This window comes from Phacochoerus africanus, chromosome 9, assembly GCF_016906955.1.
Source record: "Phacochoerus africanus isolate WHEZ1 chromosome 9, ROS_Pafr_v1, whole genome shotgun sequence".
Lineage (NCBI taxonomy): Eukaryota > Metazoa > Chordata > Mammalia > Artiodactyla > Suidae > Phacochoerus > Phacochoerus africanus.
The window spans coordinates 23,742,534-23,769,488 of NC_062552.1; the positions used below are offsets into that span (position 1 = coordinate 23,742,534).

At 42.7% G+C, this 26,955-nt stretch overlaps 2 protein-coding genes across 3 annotated transcripts in view; one reads left to right on the forward strand and one right to left on the reverse strand.

The window, feature by feature from the left end:
* Window positions 1-1,391, reverse strand: part of LOC125135089 (tripartite motif-containing protein 26) — a 23,870-nt gene extending 22,479 nt beyond the window's left edge. The window contains exon 1 of the mRNA XM_047794769.1: window positions 1,253-1,391. The gene's annotated coding sequence lies outside the window, so the exon portion shown is untranslated. The remainder of the gene's footprint in view (window positions 1-1,252) is intronic.
* On the forward strand, window positions 1,387-26,450 carry LOC125135090 (tripartite motif-containing protein 26-like). 2 transcript variants are annotated; one of them, XM_047794770.1, is made up of 9 exons: window positions 1,387-1,810; window positions 15,238-15,293; window positions 15,392-15,865; window positions 18,112-18,207; window positions 18,416-18,646; window positions 19,780-19,802; window positions 23,372-23,487; window positions 25,034-25,066; window positions 25,499-26,450. In XM_047794770.1, the coding sequence occupies exons 3-9, from the start codon at window positions 15,425-15,427 to the stop codon at window positions 26,185-26,187; spliced, it is 1,629 nt and encodes a 542-aa protein (XP_047650726.1). In that variant the 5' UTR covers window positions 1,387-1,810; window positions 15,238-15,293; window positions 15,392-15,424; the 3' UTR covers window positions 26,188-26,450. The 2 variants fall into 2 exon arrangements, with proteins under 2 accessions (XP_047650726.1, XP_047650727.1); XM_047794771.1 differs by lacking the exon at window positions 1,387-1,810 and adding an exon at window positions 13,708-13,786.
* The last annotated feature ends 505 nt before the right edge of the window (window positions 26,451-26,955 follow it).

The following is a 26,955-nucleotide window of genomic DNA, read 5'->3' on the forward strand; positions in this document are numbered from 1 at the left end:
CTCAAAACTTTCCTGATCTCAAAAACAAAGTCTGAGAAACTGCCACAGCCAAGGTAAATGTAAAGAGATTTAACGGGAATATGGTAACCAGGGTGGGATCATGAAACAGAAAAAGTACTCAGGTAAAAACTAAGGAAATCTGAATATGTTACGTATGTTGGCCAAACTTAATGGGTCAACAGAGGTTCACTAACTGTAACAAATGTTCCCTATTTAAGCACGATGTTAATAAATGAATGGGGAAAGGGTTTAGGGTATATGGGAACTCTACTATCACCATTTTTCTGTAAATCTAAAAATGTTCTTAAAAATAATCTATTTTTTAAAAAGGGGAATTTGAGAAACAGTAAAAAAGTACATCTATTTATTTTTGCTTTTCAGGGTGGCACCTCCGGCACATGGAAGCTTTCAGGCTAGGGGTCCAATCCGAGCTGCAGCTGCCGGCCTACACCACAGCCACAGCAACACCATATTCGAGCCCTGTCTGCAACCTACACTGGATCCTTAACCCACTGAATGAGGCCAGGGATGGAACCCGCATCCTCATGGATACCAGTAGGATTCTCAACCTACTCAGCCATAACGGGGAATTCTGTTAAGTCTATTTTAAACTTGAGGTGGGGGGATTACAATTTTTAGCGCAGGCACAGTCCCTGACACTGGTATTTGTTGTATGCATGACGGAATGACACTCTCTCGAAGCGCATACAAATTGTCGTGGTGTCAAAATCGAGAATGTACTGGGACTTTGTAAGTCTTGGCCCGCATTTGGTCCACAAAAATAAATTTTCATACTTTTCTAAGGCCATATAGGGTGAAAAGCAGCAGGGAAAATGCTGCTGTGCTAATCGGGTGAATGCACAACTTCAAGTGTACGTGGTTAAACCGGTTTATTCTGATCAAAACCAAAAAACCGTGACTTTGGTCCTGGAGCCAGACTGGCCGTCTACTCGGCTCCAAGCAGTGAGACTGTCATCTGGGCCCCGCTTACTTCTGGCTGTGGAGACAAGAATGGATTGGTGCCTGAGTTTGACACGGAAAGCGAGGAAGAACCCACGAGGAAGGAGCGAATGGAGGCCCAAGCAAGCAGGAGGATTAAGCCGGGAGGGAAGACGCAGCGAACTTCACCCTTCTCCCGAGCCTGCCCCGCTCGGCCCGGCCTCGTTCCGTTCGCGCTGCCACGTTCGGTCGCCTGGACCCCGGGGTGTGACGGCTGCTTTGCCGCATTTCTCACCAGGTCTGCGCTACTCACCAGCCCGCAGCTCCCGGCTACGAATCCTGGGCCAGGGTCGCTTCTTCCCCGCGGCGGTCAGTTCCGGGTCGGGCTGCTCTGCCGGCACCCAGCGTAACCGCGAGTCCCGGCCCGGTAATCTCCCGGCTCTTCGGAGCCCTCCACCGAGATTTCCCCCGGACCAGCGCCCGGATTGGCCCCTGCCGAACGCCGCCTCCCAATAGGAGCTTTAGTCCTGTTAACGTCACGAGTCACTGGGCGAATCCCCCGGCCGCCGCTGGGGCAGAGAAAAGGAAACTGAAAGCGTGCCAAGCCGAGGCTTCGCGGCTGCTGCAGCCTGGAGATTGGCTCGTGGTGCGCACTCCTGCGCCACAGGGCGGAAGGAAGTCCAGGTTTGAGGCCTAATGAGACTCCTTTGTAGGACTCTGTGATGCCAGAATCCCTACCCTCCTCCCGATTCCCGCCTGGGTCTGGACCAGGGTCAGAGGCTGCTTGACTGCGAAGTGGCGCTTGCCAGGCGCTCAACATTAAATAGGATTTTCTGCCCCCAGCATGGCCTAAATTTGCTTCCTGGACCAGGTAGGATGTTAAGCAAACAGATAGTCTGAGGGGGCTATTTGAGAAAATTAACTACCGTTTCCGAAGTGCCTGCGATGAATACGGCGCTTTACATGAAATATCTTTAAACCAGGAAGGCATTTTTGTCCCTATTCGACAGAAAAAACTGAGGTTCCATGAGCTCAGGGGTCTGAGTTGTTTCCTTCCGTGGTGCTGGATCTAGAAACCACAAAGCCGAAAAGCAGACAAGATCCTGGGGCGGGGGGTGGGGGGACGGCGACGGGGGGGAGCTTCCTAGAGGCTCCTGTGCATCCTCACCACCTAAGATCCGGGAACCTGAGTATGCCAAGTGTCACAGGCCTCTTGCCCGAGGCCATTGCTCTGTGCAGTCGTTGCTGTGTCCCAGGCATCGCCGCAGGAAAATTCTCCAGTCTCCCTGGACCAGCGAAGCAGTCTCTATGTTCACCACATCCTAGGCCCTCCAGCTACCTGCCCCTGCAGTTGGTGTTTTGGAAGAAATGTTTAAAAGACTCCTTAAATGACTTCATGCAACTAATTTGTCTTCTCCCTGCCCCTAGGAGGTACATCCCCACTCTCAGGCCATTTTGTACTTCCAGACACAGGTCTTTTCCCCTGTTTAAAATTATCTGATGGGAGTTCCCACTGTGGTTCAGCCTGTTATGAACCTGACTAGTATCCATGAGGATGCCGGTTTGATCCCTGGCCTCGCATGTTGCCGTGAGCTGGGGCGAGGAGGGGCGGGCACAAGGATAGTTGGGGGTTGTACACAGGAGTGCCCTACTTAACTCTCAGCCTTCGCTCTTGCCACAAAGCCCCTGTTCTTCATCCCCTGCGGTCTAGCCCCCCTCCCATGACTGCCCCCTTCTTGTCGGTCTTGTCCCTGCTCCACTGGCATCTCAGAAAGGCCTTCCTCTACCATCCAGCCTAACTCAGTTCTCCATAAAGCATCATTCTCTTTCACTTTCTTTGTACATTAGTCCTTTGAAAGCATCTTGTTCATTTCTTTGTCAATGCGTTTGTACTTCCCACTCACCACTGGTACCCCACCAAGGTCAGCCCCATGAGGGTGGAGACATCACCTGTCTTCCCTGCACAGACTCATTCAATAAATGCATATTGAATGAATGGGCTCTACTTGGGCATTTCTGGAAGCCTTCTAAAGTCCTGTGGCCCTGCTTGGCTGCAGTGTCAATTATGTACTCCCCTCTCCTACCATACTGCACCTTCACTGATACAGCTCTCAAGCCCAAGTGAGAGGAGTGGGGACTCCAAGGCTGGGTGCTCAGACTTAGTGCCCCTGAGTTTCTGAAAGCAGAGCCAAAAGTCCTTCCTCCAGCTCTCCAGCCCAATGTCTGTACCAGCTGGAGACCAGAGCATCACCTGGGGCTGGTTATGAGTTTGGCTTTCAAGCCCGTGTTTGGCTCTACATAGGCTGGAATCCTCTCCTCTGCCACTTTCTGTGTGACTCTGGGATGTTTCTCAGCCTCTTTGTGCCATAGATTCTTCCTCTGAAAATCAGGGATAATAATTATATCCACTTCATAGAATTGTTGTGAGGATTAAATGAAATAATACGTGTAAGGCCTTTGAAATTGACTAGCCCAAAGGGTATGATGTAATTACTTGCATTTAAAATGAGAATCTTAAATCAAGCAAGAAAATTTAGTAGCTATGTTCCTGCTATTTAGCATATTTATTGAGTTAAAATATGGCATTCAGAAATCTCAAGGTCTTAATGTTAGAGTGCTTGGAGAGAGGCCTCCAGACAAAAATACTTAAAAATACGGATCTCCCATTGGCAAAGATGCAAAGAATTTGTTTGACCCTTTCATGTGAAAAACACCATGCTATCAGGGCCAGAATAAATGACTATCTCTAACGGGAAAGGTAAAAGTTACAATGAACTGAACTGCATTTTAAGTCTATATGTCTGTTTTCTAGCAAAGGTTTGACTGATTCAGAAATAACTGTGTGCTACTAAGAATTGACTGCTTTTGTGTTAAGACCTGGCAGCAGGCTAAAAAATAACAGTCCTTTTTAAAAGGAAGAAAGGCATTTTGAGTGCTAACAGCATGAACTGCTGGGTTTTGAACGAAAAGGAGGCAAAGCCTGAGGCAATCTCATATGGCTTGGGTTGTTCTTTAAAACTGAGTTCCTGCCATGGCTCAGTGGTTAACGAACCTATCTAGTATCCATGAGCTTGCGGGTTCCATCCCTGGCCTCGATCAGATCCAGCTTTGCCATGAGCTGTGGTTTAGGTCGCAGATGCAGCTCGGATCCTGCGTTTCTATGGCTGTGGTGTAGACCGGCAGCTACAGCTCTGATTCAGCCCCTAGCCCGGGAACCTCCATATGCTGAAGGTGCAGCCCTAAATAGACAGAAGACAATAAAATAAAGTAAAATAAAATAGTTTGTATTCCAAATTTAGGGACCTTTATATAAATGTCTTTTAGTTCAAAGGTTAGTGAAAATATACTCTATAGTAAACAACGAGAAAGTAAAATTTTAACTTTAAAGTGAAGAATTCTAAACCTTATGTGGTGACGTGCAGTTATCCTAGAGTGAGAAGGGAAATACTATCATGGCATTTTAAAAAATTATTATGGAATTTTTCAAACAAACCTACACAAAAGTAGAGAAAATATAATGAACCACTTGGCCTCAATGATTGTCACATGTTATGTTTCATCTCTTCCCTTCCCCACTTTCTTTTTTAACTGGAGTTTTTAAAGCAAGCCACAGATATCTTTCACTTCATCATAAATACTTCCACATGCTTTCCTAACACATAGGGACTTTGTTTGCTTATGTAACTAAAATACTATTATCGCACCAAGCAAAATTTTTCATATAATTATTCAATATTTTCATAATATCATTTAGTATCCATACCATATTCAAATTCCTTGATTTTCTCAAAGATGTCTTTTTCCCCCCTTTTTATGTCTGCATCTGCAGCATATGGAAGTTCTCCCAGCCAGAGGTTGAATCAGAGCTGCCGCTTCCAGCCTACGCCACAGCAACTCTAGTTCCTAAGTGCCATCTGTGACCTATGTTGCAGTTAGTGGCAATGCCTGATCCTTAACCCACTGACGGAGGCCAGGAATTGAACCTGCATCCTCAGAGACACTATGTTGGGTTCTTAACCTGCTGAGCCACAAGAGGAACTCCTCAAAGATGTCTTTTTGGCATTGAGTTGTCTGAATCCAGATGCAAATAAAATCCATGCTATTAAAGAAAAAATCCTGAACTTGGACATAAACAAAATGATGACTGTGTGTCCTTTTTTATATTACACTGGAACATTTTCCAACAGGCCCACAAAAGAATTTATCTCATTCTCTAGAGCAGCTTTACCTTGACTTATTATTTTAGGATATTTAGCATAGTCTTTAAGGTTGGTGTGAATTTATAGAGAAGTGATAGAGATGCGGATAATTCTTGGTCAATAACAATGGAAATGAATATTGGTGTTACTCCACTGGGAGAGGACTCTTGAAAACTTGGACTTCTGATTTCCCCGGCTTCACCCCATGCTTATTTTGCTGATTTTACTTTGTAAGTGCTTGCTACGTTGCATTATGTAATATACGTTATGTAATAAACCATAATTATGAACATAACTTTTGGTTCTTACGAATCCTTCTAGTGAATCATCAAGGCTGAGGGTGCTCTTCTGGACCCCCATCACAGCATCTTTGTCTGTGAAGTCTAAGTGACACCCTTCCATGAAGGAAGGAGCCCAATAAAATTGACTTAGCATCAATTAGCTAGCTACCCCCTCTCAGGAATGATGCTATATTGGGACCTCAGAGTTGACCTAGAGGTGGAGAATTCACCAATGGTGGAAGTTTTGGGGTATGGAATTCCTTTTGTTTTTTTTTTTTTTTTTTTAATGGCCGTACCTGTGGCATATGAAAGTTTCTGGGCTAGGGGTCAGATTGGAGCTGCAGCTGCAGGTCTGCATCACAGCCACAGCAACACTGGATCTGAGCTTGCGGCAATGCCAGATCCGTAACCCACTGAGCAAGGCCAGGGATTGAACCCGTGTCCTCATGGACACTATGTCGGGTATTTAACCTGCTGAGCCACAGTGGGAACTTCCTGGAAGTCCATTTTTATTGAGCCTTGTGTAACCTCCATCCTTGCCACATGGTTATTTTGTACATGGACCTATTGATCAGGCAGCACAGTGATTGAAATCTACAGAATGGATCAATGTAATGCACATTAGCATGCACTTACCAGAATTGACCTCTGTCAAAATTAAGCTCTTATTCCCCTAGCTGTTGAGAGGCTTGGTGACCAAAAGTTCATAGCTCTCCCTTCAAAGATTGCCCTCTACTAAAGAGAGCTCCCTTGGCTTAAGATTATACCCCCTTCTCAAGGGCTTCTTGCATGTCACAACTGGTCTGCATGGGGTTATAAAGACCTAGTGTCTTTGTCCCAGTGATGCTATAGGGCCATTCTAGCTCCTTAGCTCCTTATAAGGTAGACTGAAGTCTTTGCTGTGACTCTATCACAGCTCAATGTCTCGCTCTGCCTAGTCCTTCTTCCTTCACTTCCTCCAGGTGTTGATATGGGAGTACTCCCTATTAACTTCCTTCACATTAATCCCTGTCCTAAAGTCTGCTATTCAGGGGATCACATCTGCAAAAGAGTCCAGCAGAAGTGGAGTCTGAGAAGGTAGCCCCTAAAATGGAGTTTGGGAGCTTTACTAACCACTTGCTGGCTGTCCTCATTACTGGTGGTAGGTGGAAATTATTGATAGTCTTCACCATAGGTGGGAAGGCTATTGTTAAAATTTCCAGCACCGGAGTTCCCGTCGTGGCGCAGTGGTTAACGAATCCGACTAGGAACCATGAGGTTGCGGGTTTGATCCCTGGCCTTGTTCAGTGGGTTAAGGATCTGGCATTGCCATGAGCTCTGGTGTAGGTTGCAGACGCGGCTCGGATCCTGCGTTGCTGTGGCTGTGGTATAGGCTGGCAGCTACAGCTCCAATTGGACCCCTAGCCTGGGAACTTCCACATGCCTTGGGAGCAGCCCAAGAAATGGCAAAAAGACAAAAAAAAAAAAATTTCCAGCATCGGTAAACTGGGGTGAAGAACCAGAACAAGAAAATGCACTGGAGATTCAGCATATGAGTCATTTGACAAATACAGGGGAAATATAATATTTTTAAACAAATGGAATTGAATGACTGTATCTGAAAGCAATTACTCTATTGGGGAAATATAATTAAAAGCTGAGGATAATAAATCAGTGGTTAAAGACTAAGTGTAAAATCCAGAGGACCTCCTTGGAACATAGAGAAACTCTTAGCTCCTACAGCAGGAAGGAAGAAAACGCTGAACACCAGACCCAGCACCTAATTATAAGAGAAGCAGAGCTCTAGAGGAGGTTGAATTCTCAGCACCTACCCGGTGTGTTATGTCAAATTTGGAGCCATGTTTGGGAAATAATAGAATCCTGAGTTATAGGATGGGGACTATGTGGGCCAGCACACTAAAAAATCCTGACTACTGAGGTTCCTCTGCATTCTCTGGGCCTAGAGAAATGGCCCACTCCTTCTAATCATGAACTGTCCTCAGTAGTGGGTTGAGTGGTGGTCCCCAAAGGCTCTGTCTACATGTGAATTCCTAGAACCTATTAACTGAGTTGGGAAAAGAGTCTCTGCAGATGTAACTAAGCATCTTGAGATAAGACCCTTCTGGATTATCAGGGTGGACCCTAGATCTAATGACAAATGTCCTTATGAGAAACACACAGAAAAAGAAGAGACCACGTGAAGACAGAGACAGAGCTCAGAGTAACGCAGAGTAATGCAGTCAAGGAATGCCTAGAGTCTAAAGAAACTGGAATAGACATGGAACAGAGTCTCCCCTAGAGCCTCTGGAAAGAGTGGCCTCTGCCAGTACCTTGATTTTATTCTGATTTCGGCCTTCAGAACTATGAGAGAATACATTTGTGGCTTTAAGCTACCTAATAGTAATTTGTTACAGGAGCTCTCAGAAGCTGATATGTGCCCCCTTACCCAAAGGCAATGCAGTGACCTTTGCCTTTCCATATAGTGGGTACTCCCCTCGGGACCAAGGGCCAACTTCTCTTCCTGCCCATTAGATCAATAACTATGGTTATCAAAAAATATTGAGTTGGAGAATTATGGACCTGCTAAGGGAAGAAAGGTATTTATTCCCAAAGAGCTGAAGGATCTGGCCAAGGTGTACCAAGAGCCAGAAAAGTATACATGGAACTGGATTCTGGGGTTGCTGGATCAAGAGAACAGAGCAGAACACAAGGTGGGAAATGGAATATTTATTGATATGGGAGAATTCTTCTGGCAATCAGGATGAACATGCTGAGAAATCTGAGGAACCATGCGAACATGCTGCCAGAAAGGCTCTGAGAAGCTCGGAGGCAGTGATTGCCAACATACGCAATGTAGAAACGCCAGATTTGCTGTGGCAGATGCACAACGAAGCCATCAAAAGCCTCAGAGAAGTGGACCCATTGGAGTGGATATACTGGATAAGTCCACTGTGATCCTCATTACTGTGGAGTGACTTGCGCTTCCTGATAAGGTTTTATAGAGCCCAAATTATTGTTTCTGTAATTTTGTCTTCTAGTTTAGAATAAACTGTGATGTAGCAACCCAACACATATGCTTTTTTTTTAACATTTTAAAAATTATGGCTAATATACATATAATATCTATTATTTTAACCACATGTAAGTATGGAATTTCACAATGCTGTGTACTATTTCCAAAATTTTTTCATCTCCCCCCCACCCCCAACATAAACTCTGTTGATGGCAACTCTTCCTTCCCCCATTCCCAGGCCCTGGTAACCTCGATTCTACTTTCTGTTTCTATGACGATGCCTGTTCTAGGTACTTCGTGTAATTGGAATCACACATTTGTCCTTTTGTATCTGGCTTATCTCCCTGAGCATAATGTTTTCAAGGTCCATCCTGTTGAAGCATAGATCAAAATTTCATTCCTTTTTATGGCTGAATACTATATATATGCCACATTTTATTTAATCCATTTAAGAAAATTTAGGTTAGATTTGCTACTAAGTATAAATTCTTTTTGATGCTATTGAAAATAGAATTGCTTTCTTAATTTCCTTTCTGGAATGCTCATTGTTGGTGTATAGAACACAACTGATTTTAGTGTGTTGAGCTTGCAACTTTGCTGAATTAATTATAATTTAATATTTTCTTGTGTATTTTCTTTGGGATATTTGTGGGAATATTTGGGATTTTCTCTATACACGATCATGCCATTTGCAGATAGAGATTGTTTTGTGTCTTTTTTTCCAATTTAGATGACTTTTATTTATTTTTCTTGTTTAATAGCTCTGGTTAGAACTTCCAGTACAATGTGGGATGGCAACAGTGAAAGGGGAATTCTTGTCCTTTCCTGATCTTAGGGAGAAAGCTGTCTGTCACTGTTGAGTAGAATGTTAGCCATGGTTTATCATGGAGGTGAATTCTAGTTCTAGTTCTAGTTTTCTGAGACTGTCTATCACGAGAGTGTGTTAGATTTTGTCAAATTCCTTTTGTGTGTCAAGTGAGATGATTATGTTTTATTTTTTCCTTTCACCCTATTAATGTATTACATTGACAATTTTTCTTATGTGGGACCAATCTCATCTTCCTGGGATCAATCCCACTTGGTTATGGTGAACGATCTTTTTAATATCTTGTTAAATTAGGTTAGCTAAATTTTGTTGAAGTTTTTGCATCTGCAGTAATAAAAGATACTGGGGAGTTCTTGTTGTGGCTCAGCAGTTAATGAACCCAACTAGCATCCTTGAGGACATGGGTTCCATCCCTGGCCTTGCTCAGTGGGTTAAGGATCCGGCATTGCCATGAGCTGTGGTATAAGTCACAGACTCAGCTTGGATCCTGCATTGCTGTGGCTCTGGTGTAGACCAGAGGCTCTGATTAGACCCCTAGCCTGGGAACTCCATATGCTGCAGGCATGGTCCTAAAAAGACAAGAAAAAAAAGAAAAGATAGTGGGCTGTCATTTTCTTTTCTTGTGATGTCTTTCTCTGGATTTGGCATCTGGGTAGTTAATGCTGGCCTCATAAAATGAGTTAGGAAGTGTTACCTCATGTGATGATGAATTTTACGTATCAGCCTGACTGACTGAGCCATGAAGTTCATAAATATTTGGTCAAACATTATCCTGGGTGTTAACAGTGTGGATGTTTTGGGAAGAGAAAAACATTTAAATTGGTAGACTGAGTAAAGTCGATTACCCACTCTAAAATGGGTGAAGATGAAGATCTGAATAGAGCAAAATGAATGTTTCTTCTCTGAATGAGAGAGAATTCCTTTACCTGTTTTTGAGCTAGGACATTGGCTGTTTCCAGTCTTGGACCTGAACTGAAACATCAGTCCTTCCTGAGTCTTGAACCCGCTTGCCTGAGGACTGGAACTACACCATTGGTTATGCTGGTTCTCAGGCCTTTGGGCTTAGCCTTAAACTACACAATCAGTTCTCCTGAGCCTCCAGCCTGTCAACTCACCCTTGCAGATTTGGGGACCTGTCAGCCTTCATAATCACACAATCCAGTTCCTTAAAAGAAATAAATAAATGAATGGATGAATAAACACACACACACACACACACACGCATGAATAAAGTGTGTGGTGGAGTAGGAGGTGGAGTGAATGACTGTAGATGAAAAGATGAAAGAAGAGCTAGCTAGTAACTGTTGAGGCTGAATACTTGGGGTCATATCCCCTATGTCTCCTAGAGCATCATTTCTTGCTCTTGGTACTATTGATGTTTTACTGTATAGGGATTATCCTGTGCATTGGAGCTCAGCAACCTCCCTAGTCTCTACCCACTAGATGCCAGTAGCCCTCTTTCCTCCAGTGTGACAATCAAAATTGTTTCCAGACATTGCCAGGTGTTGGGAGATGGCATTAGAGGCTTCCGAGGGGCAAAGACTTTGGGCTTCAAGGTAATGAGCCTAAAAACTTGTCTGGTCTTGCAGCAGAAGGGATATAAGTTCCATGCAAAAATGTTTTTCACAACTGCTTGATCTTTTTCATCTTTTGTGCTCTTATTTGGTTTGGGGATTCAGATTTGTTCCCATGGGTTGGTTGGTTATATGTGACCTTGCACTTTGCCAACACGCAAGCCTAATCTGAGTTAAAAAATAAGGGGATGCCTGGCATCGCATGAAGAGTCACTAAGGCCTTACCCTCTAGGGAAAGCATCAAAGAATTCTGGGATACCAATGGCTACGGCTGTCCAGATTGGTGGAACTCCGGTGGTCCATGACCTGCCCCAGAGGCTGGGGTCGGGGTGTGGTGGAGCCTTTGGAATTTTCAAAAGGGCAAAAGCAAATGCATAGCGAAAATAGCAGAAGCACCGAACTCCGGTTGGGTAAACTCCCAGGACAAAGGGTAAAATCTCTGCCTTTAACTCTGAGAAACCAGAAGCCGGCCTAGGAGCTTGAGTGCCCCGCGTTGCCAGGCAACAACAGGCCTCACCGCCCAGGGGCGGCCTCGGGGACCTGGTCCAAGGGAGAGTCGCCATCTTGGACGATTGGTCTTGGCTGTTGCCTCACTGCCTCTCTCTGATTTGTGAAGTGGGCCTATCAGCATCTTTGTGCCCTGCCTCACAGGCTTGTTGAGGATCACAACACGGTACTGACAAATTATTTTAAAAGCTTTTGTAGCTGCTGATCCCCCTGGAGCCACTGGGCCTTCCTTCTCCCCAGCCGACCTGGGCACGAGGGGCTCAGACGGTGGCCTCGCGGGTCCCCAAGCAACGGCTACAGCCCTTAGGCTGCTTGGTAGAGACCTTTCCGGAGGGTACAGGGGGCCGGACTGAGGGGCTGGGGTCCCAGAGGCGCTGGCAGGGCTTGGTTCGCCTAGAGGGGCCTGGCACGTGTCGCAGAGGCCCCAGCAGATCCTACTGACCGGGGCCTCTTCCGTGACTCCTTGAGGTCCGGCGGCCCAAGTGAGTTCGGGGCTGGATATGACGGGCTGAGGTTGGGGGTGGACCAGGCGCTGTGACAACGGGTCCACTGCAGAGGAGAGAGAAACAAAAGGGTCAAAGCAGGGGTCCCTGTGCAGCTCAGGATGGCAGCTAAAAATGATGTATTAACTCGGATTTCTTGGTATGGAAATAATAACGAGCATTCCATAGGGTATCTTCCCTTGCAAAATGATTTTCATTTTTTTAACCTGATCTCATCAGATCCTTTCCACAGTCCTCTGAAATGTGGGGTTTATTATTATCATCCTCCTTTAAGGGGGTGATGGTGGTGGTGGCGGTGGGGAGCTTCAAGGCTGGGTGAATGCCAAACAATGCCCTATGAACAGCTCTCCAGTGGTGCCCCTTGGCCTTTCCACAGTTTAACATAATATCTTAAGAATACTGTCTTCCAATCCATTTATAGCATATGTCACCATTTATGTAGATCTTCTTTCATGTTTTTAAAATTTTTTTTAGTTTATGGCATAGAGCTCTTACACATATTTATACCTATTTCATGTTTTGTGGTACTGTTGTAAATGGTACTTTCATTTTGTTTTGTTTGTTTGTTTTAATTTTATGGCCATATCTGCAGCATATGGAAGTTCTTGGGGATGGAATCTGAGCCACAGCGACTGAAGCAGCAACAACTGGATTTTTGACCCATATGCCACAATGGAAACTCCTAAAAATTACTGTTTTTTTAAACTTTCAATCTCCAGTTGTCATTTATTTGGGTGTATTAACAAACAAATTTTAAAATATTTACCCTGTATTCTGTGGCTTTGTTAATAAACTCATTTATTAGTTCTGCTTACTTTTTGTAGAATCTCTGACATTTTCTTTTCCCCCACAATTTTACTGAGATACAATTGATATAAAACATAGTATGTTTAAAGTGTATAACATGTTTATTTGAAACACTTATAAATTACGATATAACTACCTTTGTGTTATCTAACACCACTATCACATCATTGCTATTTATTTTTGTGATGAGAACCTATACTGCAGCTCACGGCAACAGCGGATACTCAACCCATTGAGAGAGGCCAGGGATTGAACCTGCAACCTCATGGTTACCAGTCAGATTCGTTTCCGCTGCACCACAACGGGAACCCCTCCAACATGATTTCAAGTTTGTCTATTTTTTTTAAAAACCAATTTGACAGTCTTTTTTAATGGGTGTATTTAGACTATTTATTGAATGTAATTATTAATATTGTTGAACTTGGGTCCACCATTTTATTATTTCTATTTTGTATCCTATATTTTTACTCTTCTACTTCATTTTTCCTGCCTTCTTTTGATCTATCCTAATATTTTTTAATATTCTGAGTTAATTTTCCTATTAGCTTTTGGCTGTATCTCTTCATATTATTATTATTTTGGTGGTGGTCTCTGGGTTACAATATACTTACCTTACACTTAAAAACCTACTTAAAGTTAAAAGTTAGCAACTTCAAGTAAAATGTAGAAGCCTTATGACTATATAGGCTGCTTTCCCTATAGTTGTCTTATGTGTTACCTCTTCATACATCATCTTTCTAACAATATTATAATTTTTGCTTCCAACAGTCCTACATATTTTAAAGAACTTGTGAGATATAAAGTAGACTACTAGCTCAACGGAAACGAATCTGACTAGTATCCATGAGGATGCAGGTTCAATCCCTGGCCTCGCTCAGTGGGTTAAGGATCCTGCGTTGCCCTGAGCTGTAGTGTAGGTCACAGATGCAGCTCCGATTGGACCCCTAGCCTGGGAACCGACATATGTCATGGGTGCAGCGCTAAAAAGCCAAAAAAAAAAAAAAACAACAACAAGAAAACAGACTACTGTATTTATCCAAATGTTTACCATTTCTCTCGCTCTTTCTTCTAGTCTGTTGCTGTTCCTGAAGTTCCAAATGCCCCTTTGGAATTTCACATCAGCCTGAAAAACTTCCATTAGCTGTTCGTTTGGGGCAGGTTTGTTGGTGACAATTCTGTCAGTTTTTCTTCATCTGAAAATATTTATATTTTGCTTTTCTTTCTGAAGAATGTTTTACTGGTATAGAACTCTGGATTAATTGTTGTTGTTGTTTTTCCCAGCACTTACAGATGTTTTCCCCACTGTCTGTTGGCCTCTATGGTTTCTAATGAGAAATTTGCCAACATCTGAAACAGTCTTCCCCTCATTGTGGTATTATTTTTTTCTGATTGCTTTCAAGATTTTTTTTCTTCATCTTAGATTTGTAGCAGTTTTATTATGATGTATCTGGGGGTAGTCTTCCTTAAAATTATTCTCTCTGGCATTTGCTGAGCTTCTTGAACCTATAATCTATGTCTTTTCCATATTTGAGACATTTTCAGCCATTTTTTTTCTCTAATTTTTTTTTCCTTTATCAATTCATTTCCCTTCTCTGGGAATTTAGTGACAAGAATGTTAGAACTTGAGATATTTCATAGGTCACTGAGTTTCTGCTTTTTTAAAAAATTTTTTTCTCTCTATTATTAAGATTTGATTATTTTTATTTATTGCAGTCTTCAAATTCACTGGCTTTTTTTTTCTATCATCTATATTCTGCTGTTAAGGCCATGCAATGATATTGTATTATTTAATTCAGTCACCACATATGGGAGGTGGGAATAAAAGAGAATGAAGTGTCTTGGGTAATAGGATGGTTGTTGGTACTTCTCACTGAGGTACAGGAACAATGAGGAAAATAATGCATTTGGAGATGTGAATTTGAAGTGCAAGCAGCATATTCAAGTGGTGATGGATGCAATAGGCCTTCATAGCTCCCTAGAATTTGCACTCCTGGGTAGAGGTCAGGGTTAGTGATAAAGTTACTGTGATTTAAATCAGTGTTTTTCAAAGTCTAGATTATAATACCTTGCATTATGACATCAAATTTGTGGGTTATAATCAGAATTTCAAAAATGGCCTACTATAAAAAAATCAGCATATTACACATAATAAAAAGTAAATGATATTTAATGACATGCTTTCATGTGTATGCATGTGCATGTATATTAGACTGCGATGTAAATGCATTTCTTGCTGTGATGTTTCAAAATATGTTTGAAAACCATTAGTTTAAACCACAATGATGAAGTTTCTCAGACAGTGTATGAATAACAGACCGATGGACCCCTAGCCTGGTTTATAGTAAGCTAACTCTCATGTTCTTAGATGAGTTTTTAAATATACCCCTAATTTTTTGTAATTCTTGTTTTCTACTCTTGTAATATTTATAGCAAATATTTTTTTATTGAGCTGATCTACTAAGAGGGAGGGAAATTCCTTAGACTTTATTGGGGATTTATTTTCCCATAATTCTCTAGAATAGCCCCCACTTATTTACATCTATAAGTAGCCTTGAAAATGTTTATAGCAAAGCGAGCTACCTGAAACTAATACCCATGTACCGTTGCAGACTGGAATCTGTTGTGACCAGTGCTCTGGAAGGAACTTTGGATTTGGAGGAAAAAGGTTGGGAGCCGTCTAAAACATAAAAACTATTATCTCATGGGTTCCATCTCGATGTTGATGAAACTCACAGTTTCTGTTCTTCCTTCATGTCTTCTTAGAAAGTCACTCTGCAGGGCGTGAGCATAGCTGTCATGGCTGCTGCCTCCCCGCTGAGAAACCTGGAGGACGAGGTGCTGTGCTCTATCTGTCTTGACTACTTGAGAGACCCCGTAACCATTGACTGTGGTCATGTCTTCTGCTACCACTGCATCATGAAGGTCTGTGAATCTGCTAGGCAGCCATTGCATTGCTCTCTCTGCAAGACAGCCTTTAAGACAGAGAGTATCCGCCACGTGTGGCAGATGGCCAGCCTAGTGGAGAGCATCTGGAGGATGAAAGCAGATGAGGAGAGACAGCCCAGAGAGGAAAGACAACATGAACAAAGAGCAGAGGAGCTGTGCAGTCAACATTTGGAGAAGCTGCATTACTACTGCAAGGACGACCAGCAGATACTGTGTGTGATGTGTCGGGAGTCCCGGGAGCACAGGCACCATGCTGCGGTCCTCCTGGAGAAGGCTGCACAGCCTCATCGGGTGAGAATCTTGCTGGACCCCAGCTCTGCTCTTGTAGCCAAAAAAGGTCTGTGGTACTTTCAGGATAAGGTCCAAATTTTTTAAATAAACACTTTATTAAGGTATGATTGACACGTAAAGAGCTGTTCATATTTACTGTATACAACTCAGTGAGTTTGGGGATTAGTATTCACCCGTGAAACCATCACTGCCATCAAGGCCACAGGCACATCCATCACCTCGAAAAGTTTCCCCCCACCTGCTTTATAATTATTATTATTTTGTGTGTGTGTTTGTGTGTGTGCGTGAGAGAGGGAGATAAGAACACTTACATAAGATCTATCTTGTTAGCAGATTTTAATTATGTAATACAGTATTGCTGTCTATAAGCTGTAGAGTAGGTCTTCAGAACTTATTTATCTTGCATAACTGAAACTATTACCCTTTGGCCATCATTTCCCCCTTTCCCTTGCCTCCAGCTGCTGGCAACCACCATTCTGCTCTCTGCTTCTGCATGTTTGACTGTTTTTAGATTCCTCATATAAGGGAGATGAATACACTATTTGTCTTTTGTGTCTGGCACATTTCACTTGGCATACCTCCAGGTCCGTCTATGAAGTCGCAAATGGCAGGATTTCCTTCTTCGTTAAGGCTGAGTGATATTTCATTGGATGTATATACCACATTGTTTTTTTTTCCATTCACCCATTGGACATTTAGGTTGTTTCCATGTCTTGGCTACTGAGGATAATGCTGCAGTGAACATGGGAGTGCAGGTGTCTCTGAGATCCTGATTTCAATTCCTTTGGATAAATACTTAGAAGTGGGATTGTTCGATCCTATGGAAGTTCTATTTTTAATTTTTTGAGAAACATCCAAAGAGTTTTTCATAATGACTGTGCTGTTTCCATTCCTGTCAATAGTGCACCAGGATTTCCTTTGCTTCACATCTTCACCAATATTTGTTATCTTTCCTTTTTTAAAAAATAATAGCCATTCTAACAGTATAAGGTGAAGGTCCAGATACTTAAGCATGGAGAATTCTTGTCAACGTATTATCCTTTGAATTTAGATAATAAAACTGGTTTGTTTTCAGGGTTCCCTGGTGGCTCAGCAGGTTAAAGACTCAGTGTGTCACTGCTGTACTTGGGTTGCTGCCGTGGCATGGGTTCAGTCCTTGGCCCTGGAACTTCTGCATGCCATGGGCACGGCCCAAAAGAAAAAGAGAAAAAAAAATGGTTTGTTTTCATATCATTTATAAGAGCAAGTCTGCCGTGATGTTTTAGTTTGAGGCGTTTGATCAGGTCTCAGGCAGCAGCCTAGAATACCAACACTCTTTTTTTTTTTCGTCTTTTGTTGGGCCACACCCATGGCCTATGGAGGTCCCCAGGCTAGGGGTCGAATCGGAGCTATAGCCACTGGCCTACACCACAGCCACAGCAATGCCAGAACCGAGCCGCATCTGCAGCCTACACCACAGCTCATGGCAACACCCGATCCTTAACCCACTGAGTGAGGCCATTGATACTAGTCAGATTCGTTTTTGCTGAGCCATGATGAGAACTCCTAGAATACTAGCACTCTTGGTAGTCCTCTTGATATATAGCTTCAAATTGTGTGTTTTTAGCATGAAAATGTTGTAAAAATATTTTTTAGAATATTGCATCTTGTATAAATTTTCTTTCAGAATTTAATCTCAGGGAAAATTTTTTTTTTCTGACGTACTAGTATATTTCCTCCTGCAAGCTAAAGAATTATGTGATTCATTGTTTTCCTCTTCTCCTTGGTTGCCAGGAATCTTAAAACCAATTTAGTCATTCTCTCAATGATTGGAGTTAATAGATATACTTTGCCCTTCACTTTTCGTGTTGATTTTCTTTACTTCTCTGTTATCAATTAAATTTAAAATAAGTTGTCTATATTTGCAGTAGAAAGAGACAATGTAAATATAAATAAAAACTCTACTATAGGAGTATCTGCTGTGGCACAATGGGATTAAGGGCATCTCTGCAGTGCCAGGATGCAGATTTGATGCCCAGCCTGGCACAGTGGGTTAAAGGATCTGGCGTTGCTGTAGCTGTGGTGTAGGTCGCAACTGTGGCTTGGATCTGATCCCTGGCCAGGGAACTCCATATGCCAGGGGCAGCAAAAAAAAAAGAAACAAAAGGAAAATGATGAGGTCAAACACTGATTTCACTGATTTTTGATCTCTGTTATTGAGGGCATTTTCGTTTTCATCTTGAGATTATTCATGTTTATTTCCACAGGGTAAAATTCTGAATCATCTGAAGGTCCTGAAGGGAGACAGGGACAGGATTCAGAATCTTCAGTCTACGGGAGAAGATGAGATTCAGGCTCTGCTGGTAAGAGAAGTCTCAAGTGAATGTACTGTGTACACGTGCGGGGTGGGGGGTGGGAGTGTGTGTATGGGCTGGGAGGGGGGGCGCAGGGATATTGAAGGATGGGGAGAGGGAAGGTGTGATGGATGGGATCCTTGTTCTGAATTCATCCCCAGATCTCACAAATGTTCTGGTGTTTCCTAGCCTGTCATCTTTCTCTTTCTGCCTTTAGGCAAAATTCCAGAACCACAGGCAAGACATAGCATCTGTGTTTGAGCAAGGCCATCGGTTCCTGAGAGAAAGGGAGCAGTACCTGTTGGAGTGTCTGGAGGGGATGGAACAAGAGCTCACTGAAGGCAGGAACAGCCATGTCACCAAGGGCTCCGAGGAGGTCATCCGGCTTGGGACCCTGATTACTGAGTTAGAGAATAAGGCTCGGCAGCCAGCACTTGAACTTCTGCAGGTGAGGGACCAACTAAATGGTGCCTGAGTCCTCTGGCTCCAGGCTACAGTGTGGCCCCTCCATTAGCATGAGATAGGGACAAGGAGTCAGGAGAGACAAGGTTTTATTCTCATGTATTGAATTCCTTGATAAGTTAATCAGTAAACCAATAGGCTTTAAGTCCCAAATTGCAATGGGCCAGGGACTGTAATATGCACAGATCATACAATGAGGTAGGAGAAGCTATACATTTATAATCACGATAAATAGTTCAGACTGAAACCACAGGAACTCCGGAATAGGCTAGGATTTAGTCAGGAAAGCTTTCACAAAATTAGCGGTCCTTAAGGGTAAGCTTAAAGAAAATGTAAAGATTTGAATTAGCAAGAAGGAGGAATTGAACATTCTGTTTGGTGGAGGTGCATTGGTTAAAATGAAGTAAATGAATGTGATAATAAGCTTAATGAGTGTGATAATAAAATGATGGGTGAAGGTGCAGAGGAAGATGGTTTGGAAGATGTGAAGGTGACATAGAGTGAAAGGGGCTACCTTTCTGGAGGCATCAGCCTAAGTGAGGAAGACCTTTCAGGGGAAGATGAGGTAGGGAAGATGAGGCCAGCCGAGTAGAGGCCTCCCAAGCCAGGCTGAGACTTCAGTCTCATCTTGATAGACAATAAGATTCTTAACAGATTAAGGAAGGCCCCTGGGAGTTCCCACTGTGGTACAATGGGTTAAGAATCCCACTGCAGTTCCTTGGGTTGCTTCGGAGGTAAGGGTTTGATCCCCAGCCTGGCACAGTGGGTTAAAGGATTTGGCATTGCCACAGCTGCAGCATAGGTCACAGCCGTGGCTTGGATTCACTCCCTGGCCTGAGAACTTCCATATGCTGCGAATGCAGCCATTAAAAAAGAAAGAAGAAGAAAAGAAAAAGGAAGGTCCTGGAGGGACTAGTCTAGAACTCAAATGGAGAAAAAGAAGGGGAAACATATGCCCTCATAAATGGATATTATAGGGGAGCACAGAATAGGACCAGGCCCTGTACAGAATAATTCTCTGTATGGTCTCCCCTGTTCCCCAGCAAGCTCATTGTAGGGAATGGTGTTGGCTCCTGGGAACCTTGTTTCCATGACAGTCTGTGTTCTCTTCCTTTCCAGGACCCAAGTGACATAATAAACAGGTAAGCATTGCCTTTTTTTTTTTTTTTTTTAAATCACTTAGGTGTCCCTTTGTTTTTAGTTTCTGTCACCTTATTGAAATCTGGCAAGGGCGGGAAAGGGATTCTTGGGAGGAAGAGAGGTTCTTTTAGAATGGATAAGTTGAAAGATATTCCATGGAATGGGGGAAGGAGTTCTGGAAAAATTATGGTCATGGAACTTAGGATGGTAATGGGATAGGGAGAAGGGAAATGGGAAGAGATTATGGGAGGGTATTAGAGAAAATTTAGCATACGTGTTTGTTTATCAAACTCAATTTCTTTTTGTTCTTTCTATTCCTACTTGGTTCCCTACCGCCTCTCCTGGCACAGCTTCCCTCATATGCTGTACAGCACGTTTCATCATTGCATTGTCCTCCATGCTCCATAGTGATGGTTTCCTGCTCTCTGCCTGAACATAAGAAGTGGACTCTCGGAGTTCACGTCGTGGCGCAGCGGAAACAAAGCCGACTAGGAACCATGAGGTTGCAGGTTCGATCCCTGGCCTCTCTCAGTGGCTTTAGGATCCGGTGTTGCTGTGAGCTGTGGTGTAGGTCGCAGACAAGGCTCGAATCTGGTGTTGCTGTGGCTCTGATGTAGGCCAGCAGCTATAGCTCTGATTAGACCCCTCGCCTGGGAACCGCCATATGCTGCGGATACAGTCCTAAAAAGACAAAAGACAAAAAAAAAAAAAAAAAAAGAAGTGAACTCTCATATGGGTCATAGGGATAATGGTTTCTGTGATAGTTTGACAGGAATTATACCTGCCTAATATCAGAAGCTTTGAACAGAGATACAAGGCTGGTATTTTACTAAGAACACAGTTCATCCCAGAGACATCCAGGATTATCGGCCTATACTTAACATTTACTGTGGAGCAGGAGCAGTTACTGGGTAGAAAGGAGGATGATGAGACTCTGGCTGGGGAGACTAGACAGAGATAATTACAGATGAGTAGTCATTCAGTAAAGGAGAGTGATGCCGAATGGATGGTACTTCTTGCCCCAGAGTAATGTGTCTAATGTTAGTAAAATTATTCTAGTGTTTTTTTGATTAGTGTCTGCATGCTATTTAACTTTTTACCCTTTAACTCTCAACCTTTCTGTGTTCTGTCTTTTTTTCTTTCTTTCTTTCTTTCTTTCTTTCTTTCTTTCTTTCTTTCTTTCTTTCTTTTTTTGCATTGGTTTGGTGGTTTTTCTTTTTTTCGGTTTTTTTTTTTCTTTTTTCTTAGGGCCACATCTGAGACATATGGAGGTTCCCAGGCTAGGGGTCGAATTGGAGCTACAGCTGCTGGCCTACACCACAGCCACAGCAACTCCAGATCTGAGCCACCTCTGCGACCTACACCACAGCTCACGGCAATGCTGGATCCTTAACCCACTGGGTGAGGCCAGGGATCAAACCCACAACCTCATGGTTCCTAGTCAGATTCGTTTCCCCTGCACCACAACAGGAAGTCCGGGGCGGGTTTTTTTGTTTTTTGTTTTTTGTTTGTCTTTTGTCTTTTTAGGGCCATAAATTTTTGTTTTCTTTTTAAATAAATTCATTCTGACACTTTTAAATTGGAATGTTTACTATTTATAGTGCCTGGAAAATCACCATTTTCACTTATATTTTTAAAAGTATTTGCATAGTTTGCCTAATAATGTCCTTAAATTTAATTTCTTTGTATCTGAATATATTTGTTTTGTGTATTTCTACTTTTGACTCCTCTACTTGCCTCTCTCTTCTTTTTTTCTATTTTAAATAATTTTTTTTTGTTTTTGTGTGTATGTCTATGAGCCCTGCTTTTGTCATATGCCATAATTTCTATGATATTTTCATTGTTTTCTAGATATTTTGTTTGAATTTGCTTTGCTATTTAACATAAAATTTGTTTAAGAAAGAGGATACCTGGAAGTTCTCATTGTGGCTTAGTGGGTTAAGAACCCCAGAAGTGTCCATGAGGATGTGGGTTCAATCCCTGGCCTCGCTCAATGGGTTAAGGATCCAGCACTGTCACAAGCTGCAGTGAGATGTGACTCAGATCTGGCGTTGCTGTGGCTGTGGTACAGGCTGGCAGCTGCAGCTCCAATTTGACCCTAGCCTGGGAACTTCCATATGCTGCAAGTGAGGCCCTAAAAAGAGAAAGAAAGCAAGCAAGAAAGGAAGGAAGGAAGGAAGAGGATATCTGTTAGTGATGCTGGTGGTTTTTTCCTAATAATTGTATGTTTTGTAGTTTTTAAATCTTGTGATCAGACAAGTTTGTTGCTATTCCTACCATTTGGGACATTATCGATGCTTTTTGTGTTGTATGCTGTAAATTCTTGGACAATTCCAAACATTTGAAAAGGAAGGTACATTCTCTGTGTTCTTGGAATAAGATTTGATATAGCTCTATGAGGTTTTCCTTAGTAATTTTGTCATTTAGATATTTTGTATTGGTACTTATTTTTTGACTTTTTTTATGGCCACACATGTGGCACATGGAAGTTCCCAGACCAGTGATTGAATCCGAGCCACCTACACTGCAGATAGGACAACATCACCCACTGCGATCGGGCTAAAGATCCAACTCACACCTCTGCGGCTACTCTGCACTCAGATTCTTAACCCACTGCCCTACAGTGGGAACTCATTTTTTGACCTCTTGATATGTTATGAACTAAAGAAATCACTCAAAGATTCTTATTAGCAATGAGTTTTTACCTATTTTTCTTTATTATAGTTTTTGCTTTTTATATTTTGATGCTTTTTTTCTGTATGACCATTAAAGGAGAGTTACATCTTAATTGTGGATTATAATCTTAGTAACTAAAATATCCTCTGTTGTCTAACTTAATTTTTTTGCCTTGAATTCAGTCCTGTTTGATAAAAAGATCAAGACCTCAGATGTCTTTCATTTTGTATTTAGCTCATATATCTCTGTCCAGCTGTACTTTAATTTTAAATTTAAAGCTTTTTAGGAGTTCCCGTCATGGTTCAATGGAAGTGAACTTGACTAGTATCCATGAGGAAGCAAGTTCGATCCCTGGCCTTGCTCAGTGGGTTAAGGATCCAGTGTTGCCATGAGCTGTGGTGTAGATCACAGAAGCAGCTCGGATCCTGCGTTGCTATGGCTGTGGTGTAGGCCCACAGCTACAGCTCCAATTGGACCCCTAGCCTGGGAACCTCCATATGCCTCGGGTATAGCCCTAAAAAAATTTTAAGCTTTTTAAAAATATATATTCATAGCTTAATTTTAATTTGTCTAGTTTATATGCTCAGGTAATTTCTTCAGGTGTCATAGTATTAGTAGCATATTTCGAAGACTTTCAAAGGCAGAAAATGGCTTGCTTTCTTTTTTAGCATTGCTATAAATGATATATTGGTGGGTAGAGAATCCTGGGACCATGGCCCTTTCTTCAGAACTCTGTTAATCTACGCTTTGACCCTAATGTTGAAACTGACCCTTGAAAATGCAGCTTTTACTCTGCATCCCTTTGGTCCTTTGTTGGGTGTTTGTGTCTGTGCAGGTGGTGAGGGTGGAAATCACACCTTTCTTTCACTAGTTCTCACTGTGACTTCATCTCTAGATATCCCCGGAAGAAGTTCTGGATTGAAAAGCCTATCAGTCCTGCAATCAAAAAGCGGGCAGAAGAATTTTCAGATAAACTTCTTTCTCTAGAGAAAGGACTCAGAGGATTCCATGGTAAAGGAGGGGGTTTCTGAGCCTGGAAAGCCTTTCTTTCCCTATAATGTTTCCTTGGTTTTGATTGTGGCCATGGCTTCTCAGAATTCCTGGCTCTTGTACGTGTTATTCACACCAAACAGGGACATTGGGGAGGGACTCTGAGTCCAATCCAGGGAGTCTTGCCACGTGATAGTCTAAAACTATTATCAAGAGTAAAATAGAATCATGGTCAGTAGGCCTCAGGGTTGGTAAAAAGATATTTCATATCAAAAGAGAGGTAAAAGACTGTTGGGAGGCTATGGAACACAGCATGGCATTTCCTCAAAACATTAAAAATGTAATTACTGTATAATCTGGCATTCCCACTTCCCAAAGAATTGAAAGCAGACTCTCAAAGAGATATTTGCACATTCATGTTCATAGCAGCATTATGCACAGTAACCAGCAAGTAGAAGCAACCCAAATGTCCATCAGTGGATGAATGGATACACAAAATGGGGCATAGACAGACAGTGGAATATTATTCAGCCTAAGAAGGATGGAAATTCTGACACATATATTACAATATGGATGAACCTTGAGGACATTATGCTAAGTGGAATGAGCCAGTTGCAGAGACAAATACTGTATGATCCCATTTATATGAGGCCTCTAAAGTAGTCAAATCCATAGGAATGAAAAGTAGAACAGTGGTTGCCAGAGGTTGGAAGGAGTGGGAAAATGAGGGCCTGTTGTTTAATGGGTATAGAGTTTCAGGCTTTGTTGGGGGTTTTTTTGCTTTTTTTTTTTTTAGGGCCACATCCATGGCATATGGAGGTTCGAAGTCTAGGGGTCGAATCAGAGCTGCAGCTGCCAGCCTACACCACAGCCACAGCAACGTGGGATCCAAGTCTCATCTGCTACCTACTCCACAGCTCATGGCAACATTGGATCTTTAACTCACTGAGCAGAGCCAAGGATAGAACCCACATCCTCATGGATACTGGTCAGATTCATTTCCACTGAGCCACCATGGGAACTCCCTAGAGTTTCAGTTTTGAAGAATGGAAAAGTTCTGGAATTTTTTTGCACAACAGCATAAACATACTTAACATTAAAATATGGTACACTTAAAAACTGTAAAGGTAGTGACTGTGGGGTTTTTTTTTTTTACCACAGTTAAAAACTTCTAAAGTTTTTTAAATCCTGGGAGAATTAATCTAAAAGAGGTATCTTTGAGAATGGAAAGAAACAATGTGATTTAGGACTAGAAGTTTAGGACTTAGTTTAAAAACAGGAAATATGCCCAAATGTACTCTGTAATGAAGCACCACATGGGCTCAGCAGATGCTGGCCTGGATACCTCCTTCAGACCGGATAACCTAGTAGGTCTAAACCTACTTTAGACGTGAACCACTTCAGACTGGATAACTCTGGGTGGCTCCTGAACTGATTTCTTTATTTCGCTTGAGCTTTTGTGGTACCCTGTCATCTTTTAAAGTTATATTAGCCAACAGTGAGAGAATTTGACCCAGAAGATGTGGTTAGCAGAATTGCTTACTGGCTTTTTCTTCTTTTACTCTAGGAAAATTGATGAGGGATCTGGAATATAAGACAAGTGAGTATCTGGAGAGGACAGTGGCTGAAGCTTGCTTCAGAGTAAAGTCTTCAAACTGCAGCTTTCCTGTGAGGCTCCATTAGTTCTGGGTCAGGAAGACTGTGACTATTTTTTTCCAGATTCTTCATCCCGAGAATTCAAATTTCAAAACCGCAAACCTTTCCCCAGATTTCCCCAGCTGCAGTGATCCCGGTCCTTATCTTTTTTTCCTCTGAAGTCTCAATCACACTGTCTGTGCCCTTGAATTTTCCCTCTGCGTTCTCTTTATTTTCTAGACATGGTTGCTAATAGTATGAGCATGAGATCAAAAGCAGTCTCTGTGCTGGTCCCCTGAGGAGTCTCCCACCCTTGGCATAAAAGCCCCCAGAACCTGGAATAAATCTCATTTGATGGCTTTTGTGATGCCACAGCTTTGTCTCCTTGTCCCCACAGTGAGGATCAGCCTGAATTCCCAGACAGCCAATGGCTACCTCTCAGTGTCTCCGAATGGAAAGAGTATGATATTCACTGGCTTGTGGATGAACAAATACCAACACGGGCAGCGATTTGACCCGGAGCCTGGTGTGCTGGGCAGTAGGGGCTTCACGTGGGGCAAAGTGTATTGGGAAGTGAAAGTGGATAGGATATGGTGGGGGGCAGAGGAGGAAGAAGAAGCAATGAAGTACAGGGGTGAAACCAGAGGTGTGTTTGGCAGTTATCTTGGTGGATTCATAGGCATCACTGATGGGTATAGTTCTCCTGGATACAGAGATGAGAATGAGGAGCTGGAGGAGGAATGGTCTCAGGAAAATGGAATATGGCCAAAATTCTGCCTGGTGGGAGTGGCAAGAGAGTCCGTGGTGAGACGAGGATTTCTCAACTTCACCCCCGAGGAGGGATTCTGGACTCTGCAGCTGTCCTCAGCTGGGGTCTGTATATGTACCAGCCTGGAGCCTTTCCAGATCCTGTCCTACTGTCCGAGGCAGATTGGCGTTGCTCTGGATTATGATGGTGGGAAGGTAGCCTTTACCAATGCCAGAACTCACGAGTTTATCTATGAGTTCTCCTCTTCCTTCAATGGGAGAATTTTCCCTTTCCTGTGGCTTAACTGCATGAGATCCAGACTTACGCTGAGACCCTGAGAGAAGACCTCATGGGCACAGCCCGAGGTTTCTTCCTTTATCCTTTGTTCCTTTACATCATGCCCAGCTCTCTACCTCAGCTAGATGGTCCTGCTGGGTTGCTAAAGGCACTTCGGTGACTGGAGCATTATGGTAGCGTCAGGAGTCTCTCATCCTCACTGCTTTGTCTCTAAAATGGAAATAGTAATATATGATCTGCTTTCTCTGCGGGGGAATGGTTGAAACATCTTTAATGTACTTATTAAACTGTGTGTTATTATTAATCTTTCTATTCTGTTGCCTTTGATTGATTCTTCACCTGCCACTGAGACAAAGTTATGAGCACGAATGACTGTATCATAGGATTGCAGGCCCTGCCACTAAGAGTAATTGATTACAACATCCATGTCAATTTCTAAAGCACCTTTTCTGTCACATCATTTCTGCTGCCATCCTTCTAAGCAGCTGAGCAAACAGTAACTCTTTTGTAATTCTGAAACTTGAGTATCTGGAATGGAAATTGGTTTAGTTCTTTCTGCTCCGTTCTGATCATATTTGCAATAAGAAGGGAGGAAGGGAAGTTATATACGGTTCCTATGTATATAAATCTTTGGAAGTCACTGGTCCTGAAACAAGTTTTTGTCAGCTGTGTTTTGCGATGGGAAAGATAGATTCTTAATGTTAAATTTGTAGTCTTAGCTATAAGCAGCAGAAAACAAATCAGGCTAATTTTAGGAAAAAAGGGAAATGCATTAAAAGTTCCTGGGTATGGAGAGCACAAGGAGAGAA

What these genes read in the sequence shown, in the direction of transcription:
- LOC125135090 (XM_047794770.1), top strand. Translation starts at nt 15,425, where the DNA reads ATGGCTGCTGCCTCCCCGCTGAGAAACCTGGAGGACGAGGTGCTGTGC. An exon ending in AGGACTCAGAGGATTCCATG is followed by an intron (nt 23,488 to 25,033) that starts GTAAAGGAGGGG and finishes CTTTTACTCTAG; the next exon opens with GAAAATTGATGAGGGATCTG. An exon ending in GGATCTGGAATATAAGACAA is followed by an intron (nt 25,067 to 25,498) that starts GTGAGTATCTGG and finishes TTGTCCCCACAG; the next exon opens with TGAGGATCAGCCTGAATTCC.